The sequence below is a fragment of the Fundulus heteroclitus genome, chromosome 8, assembly GCF_011125445.2.
Source record: "Fundulus heteroclitus isolate FHET01 chromosome 8, MU-UCD_Fhet_4.1, whole genome shotgun sequence".
NCBI lineage: Eukaryota > Metazoa > Chordata > Actinopteri > Cyprinodontiformes > Fundulidae > Fundulus > Fundulus heteroclitus.
In genome coordinates this window covers 34132685-34142771 of record NC_046368.1, presented here as the reverse complement: position 1 = coordinate 34142771, position 10087 = coordinate 34132685, and the positions used below count along the sequence as shown (strand labels likewise).

The 10087-nt window shown below is 41.3% G+C and overlaps 1 protein-coding gene across 1 annotated transcript; it reads left to right on the top strand.

The window, feature by feature from the left end:
- The first annotated feature begins 620 nt into the window (after positions 1–620).
- LOC118563985 (zinc finger MYM-type protein 5-like) lies at positions 621–4163 on the top strand. The gene is made up of 4 exons (XM_036140664.1): positions 621–1115; positions 2236–2274; positions 2409–2495; positions 2598–4163. Exons 1-4 carry the CDS (start codon positions 1000–1002, stop codon positions 3376–3378), a joined length of 1023 nt encoding a protein of 340 aa, XP_035996557.1. The 5' UTR covers positions 621–999; the 3' UTR covers positions 3379–4163.
- Positions 4164–10087: the final 5924 nt, after the last annotated feature.

Genomic DNA, 10087 nt, shown 5'->3' with positions numbered 1-10087 from the left:
ATCCATCCACAATGCAAATCCTGAGAAAACAAACGTTGAAATAACATTTTATTTGAGTTAAAGAACCAAAGTTCATCTTAAAGAATATGAATTGAGGTTAAATTAGCTTAACTAATTCAGAACATTTGGTATGTGTTTCAACCCATTCACAATGCAAATCCCAAGTTACACAAAACATGATTTGAGGAAATAACATTTTAAAGAATGATTTGATCAGTAAAATCATTTACTTTAGGGACGCCCTAAATGCAATTCTACCTCCGGGAGCTAGGGTCGCTGCAGCGATCAGTCGCTAAAATCGGTTACTCCTAAAGTCAACCAAAACGCCTTTAAATTATCATTAATATTCCATATTAATGTGGGAATAAGGCTCATAGCACTATCGAACGATGGCAGGGCGTAAAGCCTTATGCTTTAAAACGGCTTTTGTTGAATAACCAAAAATCTGAAGTTACCAGAAGCTAAATAGCATTTTGGCTAGCGGATTTTCGGTGCTACTTTAAAAGCTTCGGCTTTTATTTTAGTTATAATGAGTGGGCCGGTTGACATAAACATTAATATCCCATCAATGTATGAAACCCTTGTGGAGATAACGTTTGTTAAAACCATGAAAACAGTGGCGCAAAAAGTGGGTATGCACTATATGCAGCGCATAGGGGCGCAGCACCAAGGGGGCGCCAAAGTGATGGTAAAAAAAAAAAAAAAAAAAGTTTTGCTATTTTCTATATTTAGCTGCTATTGTGCTTTTCTTAATCATTTCTGAATTTCCTCAATGTTTTAAATAACATTTTAGAACAAAACATGTTAGAGTAGACGCCCTATGTCATAAGATTCCACCGTAGAATTTTGACACAAGAGGGAGCGGGGAGAAGCATCCCGCTGCAGCCTGCGGGAAGGCGGGGTTTGATGTCAGGTCCCGCCTTCCCGCAGGCTGCGCCGTGAGCGCTGAGCGAGCAGATAGAATAGCCTACGAGTAGTGAGTTCAGTTGTCTATGGAAAATGGATAAATCAAGAAAGCTGTCGGGGGCGAAAAATAGAAAAAGGAAGAGGGAAAGGGAGATGGCATGTCAAGGGATGCGACAGCAGTTAAACAAGTGGATGGTGAAAGGCAACAGGTAGGAATTAAAGTTTGACGGCTGTGCTTGGAGGCTTGCAAATAATTTTATTCACGTTAAGAGACTAGCTGGCGATTACTAACGTAGCAGCCAAATGGGGGTTCACCGCTAGCTTAGAATGTGCAAAACCGAGGTTGCTGAGCTGAAAACTGGAAAATATAAAGCAGTGTTTCCCGCAGGAATCTGCTTAGGCGAGGCGGAGAATTGGGGGGGAGAGGGGCACAAGTTTTGCGCGAACGGGGGGGCGCGGGCGGACGGACGGACTACGACGACAAGTTTTGCGCGGACCGACTGGGGTGGTTGTTGCACGCGCGAACGCAGAAATAAAGAACCGCGTGTTAACGTCAAATAAACATGGAAGCATATCGAGTTAGTTTTTTTTTTTTTTTTTTTTTGAATTTTAGAATGAAAGATAGCGCTGCGGGAAACACGTGTAAGGTAGCAGGTACAATACAGGACAAGAATCTGGAAAACAGATACATAAACTAGTTTATCATGGAATCATTAATATATTTTGTTTTACTATTAGCTGTTGATGTATATAACTAATGCAATGACTTTGGTTTACCATGGAATCATGCATAGATTTGCTCCCGTTACTTAGGCTTGTATATTCATACAATATGAATATATATGAACAGACTAGCTAGTGTTTGCTAACAGTGGGAATGTAGCAGCCAAATGGGGGTTTACAGCTAGCTTCTAGCTAAATGCAAAACCAATGTTGCTGCGCTGACATAGTGGAAAATATAAGGTAGCATGTACATTAAATGACAAGAATCCAGAAAACATAACTTATGCAGTGACTCATGCATAAATAATATGCAATAAAGATTTATTTTTACCATTAGCTGTTCATGTTAGCTGTGCTGTCAGACATGTAGGCTGCTTTACATTTGTTGGGTGACATGGAAGCTGTAATTACAGGGTCACATCTCTCTCTCTAAAGGTCTGTGCTAAGGCTATCCATATTTCTACTTTTTAAAATCCAAAATGTGAATGTAATTTCAACAGCAGCAAAACCTTACTGCATAATAGTTGTCTTATCTGATGCCATCACTAGGCTGATTTAGAATTGAATTAAGGCTGCTATATTTAACAGTGAGTTCATTTCATTCAGGTGTGAGGATGGTGGATCAGGAAAGACAGAGGAAGGCAGGTAGGTCTAACATTAGGTGGAAGTGTAGGGTGAGCCACTTGATACCAACAGACTGATTTCTTACTATCATTAATATGGAAAAAACTAATAATGGAAAATCTATTACAAATTGTTTATTTGACAACATGTCTTAGTGGAGAAGAACACAGGCAAGGAGTGAATGAGACAGACATGAAGTCGGTGATGGCATCAAGTATAGATGAGACCAGTGATGACATCAGGTAGGAGTTCTATTCTTTAGACCACACAAAACTAAATGTCCAGTATGGTTTAAAGTTCTGTTGACCAACCTATTTACTGTGTCCTTTTTTGGGGGTAAATAGTGCAGACAAAGATAGAGAGCCACTCACCACTGAGAAGGAATTGGAGGAGAATGTGAAAACGAGAGGTGAAGATGAGGTGGAAGAGTATGTGGAACAGAGAGGTGAAAAGGAGGACTCAGAAGATCCATCTGACTGGCCACCACCACACCAAATTGGGGACTCATTTAGGCAGCGTATGGTTGAGAATGGCCCACAGAAATGTCCTGATGGGCCGTATCCAAGATCAGACAAGAGTAGAAGGTGTTTTTCCAAAGCATACTGTTTTCGTTTAATGTCCAATGGAGAAAAAGTGCAGCGGGATTGGTTACTGTACTCCAAAAGTACGGATAAAGTGTATTGTTTTGCATGTAAGCTTTTTGGAGGAGCTAAAGTTGTTGACATGCGCTTTGTTGTGGGGTACAATAACTGGCAGTGTCTTTCAAAAACACTGCAGCACCATGAAACCAGTGGTTATCACATAACTGCTTATCTGTTGTGGAAAGAATTAGCCTCCCGCTTACGCCTTGGTAAAACTATTGACAGAACATTGCAAAGAGCCATAGATGATGAAAAGGCACACTGGAGAAGTGTGTTAGGGAGAGTGATCGACTGCATACTCTTCCTTGCAGAAAGGAACTTGCCACTGAGGGGGAAGAATGCTAAATTAGGAGATCCTAAAAATGGAAATTTCCTGGGTTTACTTGAAGTCATAGCACGATATGATGTCACACTAGCAGAGCATCTTAGAAAGGTAGCATCTAAAGAAACCACAGGATATCTTACCTGGTGCACTCAAAATTAATTTTTAGATTCAATTTCAGAATGTGTACTTGCTCAAATTTGTGCCCAGGTTAAAGCCTCCAAGTACTTTGCAGTGGAGTTGGATTGTACACCTGACATTTCAAAGCAGGAGCAGGCCTCAGTAATAATCCGGTACGTCCATACAGACGACAACAAGAATGCCACCATCAATGAGTCTTTTGTTGGCTTCACAGTCGTGAAGGACACAACTGGTAAAGGCCTCACATAAACACTGACTGGGGTGCTGGATAACCTGGGGTTGGAGTTTGCTAACTGTAGGGGGCAGAGTTATGACAATGGCTCAAATATGAGGGGTATACACAAGGGTGTGCAAACATTGGTGCAGCAGAAGTATCCAGAGGCACTATTTATCCCCTGCTGTAGCCACAGTCTGAACCTTCTGTTATGTGATGCTGCATCATCAAACAGAATGTGTCTAAACTTTTTTGGCACTCTCCAAAGACTGTACACCATTTTTTCGGGTTCGGTGAAGAGGTGGGATATTTTGAAAGAATTTGTGGACATTACTCTGAAGCCTCTGAGTGATACCAGGTGGGAAGCAAAATTAGACTCCGTCAAAGTTGTACGTTTCCAGTTAGGGGGATTCTTGATGCTTTGGAAAAGCTTGAGGAAGTGGAAAAAGATGGCAAAACTGTCTCAGAGGCAAAGTCGCTCTCTGGCGAGATTGTCAGCATGGAGTTCCTCATGTGCCTCTTGGTTTGGTATGATCTATTGTCAGAGATCACCTATGTCAGCAAGGCAATGCAAGCAGTGAACATCTCGATGGACACCACCATTAGAATGATAGATTCTCTTAAAGAATTCTTGCATAAGTACAGAGTGGAGGGCTTTCAAAAATCCCTTGATGTTGCACGCAGAATAGCCATTGAGATGGATGCTTCCCCTGAGTTTAGAGAGAGACGTTTCAGAAAGCAAAAGAGATTTCATGGTGATGATTCCAGCACTGGCCATTATGAACAGGAACCCGAGACCCATTTTAGGTGCATGGTGTTCAATGTGATTGTTGACACAATAATTCAGGAGTTGTCTGATAGATTCAGCAATCTTCACCTTGTGTCCGAAAAGTTTAAATTCATCTTTAAAATGGAACACATGACAAAAGCTGAGTTGGAGGAATCAGTGACAACATATGCGCTGGCTACCAATGATGTTTCAAGAGATATCATTCAGGAAACTTACCCAGCGAGCCGTCTACTTAGGGGTCATGAAAAGGCTCTGGATAAATTAAATTTCCTCCTACAGGAGAACCTTGATTTGGTTTTTCCAAATCTAACAGTAGCCCTGAGAGTTTTCCTGACAATGCCTTTGACAGTTGCCTCTGCGGAGAGATCGTTCAGCAAGCTAAAGCTGATAAAGACATACCTTCGTTCCAACATGAGTAATGATCGCTTAACCCAATTAGCAGTAATTTCAATTGAAAACAGTGTGGCACGAACTATTTCATTTGATGCAATACTAGATAAATGGGCAAGTGCAAAGGCACGCCATGTTACAATTTAGTAGGATCTAAAGAGGGCTCTAGAATCTGGTAGCAACATTGTTACATTGAGCTACATTATAATTTACAGAGAGGGTTCTAAAGGATTTTTGTTTGTAGGCTTACTTTTGCATTTTAAGGCATGCATTAAGTTGCATTGGTTATAATGATAATGTTAATGTTTGTCAATTTGCAACTGTTTATTATGTGTTAACATTGTTAATAATATACCATATAATTATTATTATGGTAGGCCTACAGTGGCTGATATACTTTAAAATAAACCTTTATTATTTAAAGACCATACATGATGATGTCCGGCACTTATTTTATTTATTTATTTTAATCCGGGGGGGGGGTGCCAAAACTGATGCTGCATACCCCTCTTATACTGGGTAGTTGCGCCCCTGCATGAAAACACACCCGAATCACATCGGAAATGATAGGGTACCGAATGCTAGCATGAGCTAATTACGTTAGCTCTTTGTTTTAAAAACACCATGTAAACGTATTACAGAAACATTTCCCAATAACCATGTAACCTTTCCCTGCCTCAATCCTGCCCGACTTGTTGGCGCCTCGTGTGAGTTCGGTCCACTTTGGTCATCCAAGGGAGAGAACAATGAAAACACAGAACTGTTGGTCCTTCCAGCAGCGGCCTAGCTAACTGAATGCGTGGTATGGGGGGCAGAGAGCTCCGACGTCCTGCAGGCAGCCTCTAGGCTCTCAGCTTGTCTGGTGAGAGAAGGCAACCGATCCCCGTCGTCTCCAGTCCGCCTTCCTGCAACTGTTGACAAAAATAAACAAAAGCTGTGTCGGGATTCTATACTTCGTGGCTGGTTGCGCAGAAGTCAGAGTGCAACTTAGCTTCGGTCGGGTCGATGATTCTCCGAATTCTGTCGGGTCCTCTGCTCTGCAGAGGACGATCATTTCTTCCCCCCTTTGTCACTCCATTGAAGCAGGCAGATGTGTTACACAGAACGCCTGTTCTGTGCAATTTGTGGGCTTTTGGGGCCTTGAGGCCCACATGGTGCTAGCTGTTCTTAAGCCAGCCTCTTTCCTCCTTTTTCTCAGGCAGGAAGAAGGTGAAGACTGGGTGGTAGCCCCCCTCTCCTCGAGGGATCCAGGAAAAAAGTGGTCTGAGAGTCTGGTCAGAAGTGCTCTGACCTTTGTCTGTGGGGGAGTGGTTTGGGTTCACAGCAGGCACCCTGCTGTGAAGGCGGATCCTTGGTGGCTGTGGATGTTAAACACTTCTGGTCCTTTTTTTTATTCTTTCCCAATGTCACACATTGTTAAAAATTAACACAATTTAGCCATGGTGTGATGGCATAACAACTGGAAGGAGCGTGAATTAGATAATATGTAGTGCTGTTATGTAAAAGCACTAATAATGTGAATTTAAGTGGGAATGTTGCTGAACAGTGAGCGACATTCCAGTCTTTTCCCTTTTGGAATTATTTTTTTTGCTCCTGTTTTCACTAGACCTTGGATCTTTCTTCATTGTTTCACTGGTAGATGCTAATTGCTGTAAGCAGCTTCCTTGTTTTTATCCCTACTGTGCATGCGTAGTGCGTACTTCTGTTAATATAGTAAATAAACACAAAAGGCTTCTTACAGTGGTTTGTGCTATTTATCTCACAGGTTGAAACTCTCAGGCTATGGCCCTGGGATTACTGTGGACTTCTGGCTGAGGAACATGGGGTCTTTCTCTCCTTTCATAAACGGGAATAGCTCTGAGAAGATAGCTGTATTCCTCTTCCTAATCAGAGTTGTCAGACTTTTGTTCAACTCTCTGATTGCTATTATCCTGGTATTGTTTGCTCTTGTTTCGTGCTCTTTGCAGAGACGTAATGTGTTCATTGTGTTTCAAAAGCAACTCATTAACAGGTAGCAATAGATTCCGATGCAGAACAAGGAGGGTTTGTCCCCAGTTTCTGGTTGCACGTGATAAATAGGTCCAGCTCCAATCTTCTCAACAACTCGGTGGATGTTTTTCTCCCAATAGGCATGGAATTTGCCTGTACCACCTATCTCCGATAGGTTTCTTACAAGAACCCGATCTCCTAGTTGTAATCTAAGGCCTTTAGCCTGTCGATCAGAATATTATTTTCCTTTTGCAGATTTTGCACTATTCTCTGAGGCAACTTTATTTGCCTCCTGCATCCACGAGGCCCATTTTTTTTGCATACTCATGTCTGGACTGTTGTTTTTGTTCTAATTTCAAACCAAGAAGCAAGGCAATCGGCAAACGGGGGGCTCTTCCATACAGGAGAAATAAACGTGAGTAACCTGTAGCCTCATGTTTCATATAATTATATTCAAGAACTATATGTGGCAGGTAATCTTTCACTCAGATGTATTTTCCATATGCTGAGTTCGGAGCATCTGAAGGAGAGTTCTGTTAAAACGTTCAACCCGCTTCCCCAAAGGATGATATTGGGTTGTTCTATAATGGCTTATTCCTGCCAGTTATGAGAGCCTTTGAAACAGATTGTTCTCAAACTCTTTTCCCTAGCCATGATGTAGCTTTTCAGGGTAGCCAAAGCATGGAATAAAGTCATGAAAAATCTTCTTAGTCACAGTTTTTTCAGATTTGTTTTAAGTTGTATAAGCTTGTGCAAATTGAGTAAAATTATCAATCAAAACCAGAATGTACTCGTAACCACCTTTGCTTGGCTCAAGGTGGAGAAAGTCAACAGAAATTCACTCAAAAAGGAAATCTGTGCTTTAAGGGCCAATAGAACCTCTCCCCAGCAAGATGGATGACTTTATCAGGTCCAACATGCCCCATATCATCATGCAGAGTTTTTAGCACCATTGGTTTAAGTTCACTTGGCTGTTTTCGATGTCTTGCCTGTCCATACAACACTCCATGTGAGTCTGTTACATTCATGTACAAGTATGTGTGTCTCTCAACTCATCTGACTCTTATTCTTTCTATTAGGGCTCCATCAATTTCTTTTGAGATTTATCATCTCACCAATGGCAGCATCAGCCCTCTGCGCAGTTCTGATGTCTTCTGGGGTAGTAACTGAGGTTTCCTCAGATTGGATGTGCTCAGGATATAAGTATGGGGATTACTGTCTGTTTACACAGTAAAGTGGGGTGCATAGTAAAGATAATCCCCAATCTTATCACATACAGTCCACTTCATAGCAAGAAATGCCCAAAAGGCATTCTGTTGGAGTCTGGGAGACTTGGTCTCCTTTTTCTTTTCTGTTTCATTCTTTTACTCCTCTAGATGGCATCATGGAGCATGGTGGTTTGGTGGAGCAACAGGTGTCTCCCATCTGCATCATTAGGAGTGGAGTATTTAAGAAGCCTGCTGCCAGCCCTTCAATGCCTGAGTGTTTTACCTATGTGGTACAACTCTAGCGCTCCGTTGCTTCTGGGTTCCCTCAACCCTAGTGATGGGTCGATGAGGCATCATTAAGCGTTTCGACACGTTGCCAAACTGTATTGATACTGTGCCGATACTGTGTCACTGAATACTGACACCTGCTGGACCTTAAAAATCACTACAGACAACCTAGTTGACAGAGTTAACTGACACTGATTAGATGACCTAGTATACAGAATAATACAATTTAAGTCATTGTATGTTGCATTGTATTATTTAATATTTTCATTTGAATTTGAAATATCTTTGATTTTTTTTTTGATACAGCCAATAAATAACATGAACCTGTATCATAACGTAATCACCTAAGTAAACCTGTTGTGAATGAGGATGCTTGTGGACTGCCTTTTTTTTTTTTTTTTTTTTACAAATTTTTATTAAAAAAATAAGTTGTTGTCTGTGAACAGCCAACCTCTTTAGCAATGACCTATTGTCTCTTGCCCTCCTTGTGCAAGATGTCAGTGGTCGTCTTTTAGACAACTGTCAAGTCACCAGTCTTCTCCATGATTGTGTAGCCTACAGATCTAGACTGAGAGACCATTTAAAGGCCTTTGCAGATGTTTTGAGATAATTAACTGATTACAGTATGGGACCAGGTGTCTTCAATATTTCATTTGTTGTCAGTTATAATCATTAAAGGTAAAAGAAATAAACACTTGGAATATGTCAGTCTGTGTGTAATACGTGAATATAATACATGACCCACACCTGTAGATTCATATGGCATAAAACATAAAGATTAATTTTAATCTAAATCTAAGTATTTGCTGTACCTGGAGAGCTTCTGTCATTTTATGTGCAAATGGAAAGTATGTATAGAGTGGATGATTGGAGCAGATGATAGCATAAAAACCCTAGTGAGTACAGTGTTTTATTTGTGTTGGATCTAAACAAACGGAAACATGTGGGACTCCATGTCCCAGCAGGCTTTGCAGCCACCTTCCTATCCTGTGCACACGCTCCCACAAGTCTTAGCTGCACCCATGCATAATGAAAGCAAGGTGTGAACTTCAAATCATGCTCTTCTCCCTCTGTAACATCCCTAAGACCACATTCGAACTGGATTTTGAGAAGCTTGCTGGCTCCAACCGCCTCATTCCTTCAAAGGAGAAAGCTCTGTGCGACTTTGAAATCTAGTTGTGTGAAGCCAGCTCATTTCCAACATTATTCTAATCAAAGAGAGCATCCTAAGTGGACCTAAGTGTCCACTTAGGATGCTAGAAAAACCCAGGGAGGCAGTGTGAAGACAAAGGCATCCAAGGAGTAATTTGAGAACTAACCTGAGAAGTAAACCCGTCATCATTATATTGAACTAAATTTGCCCTGGGTCTTTGTGCATGGAGTTTGCATGTTCTCCCTGTGCATGCGTGGGTTCTCTCCGGGTACTCCAGCTTCCTCCCACAGTCCAAAAACATGACTGCTAGGTTAATTGGCCTCTCTAAATTCTCCTTAGCTGTGAGTGTGTGCGACAATGGTTGTTTGTCACTGTGTTGCCCAGCGATAGACTGGCGACCTGTCGAGGGTGTACTCCGCCTCTCACCCAATATACATAAAGATAAATATAAAAATATATATGTGTGTGTGTGTGTGTGTGTGTGTGTGTGTGTGTGTGTGTGTGTGTGTGTGTGTGAGCGTGCATGCATGTGAGTGTACACAGTCCTAGGTGTTTGTGATGACGGGTTTACTTCTCAGGTTAGTTCTCAAGTATTATTTAGTATTTTTAATTAGAATTTCTATATTCATAATTAAAACCACAATTGCACAACATTCCAGTATACAATAATCAAATAGCATATTAAAGACAGTTCCAGA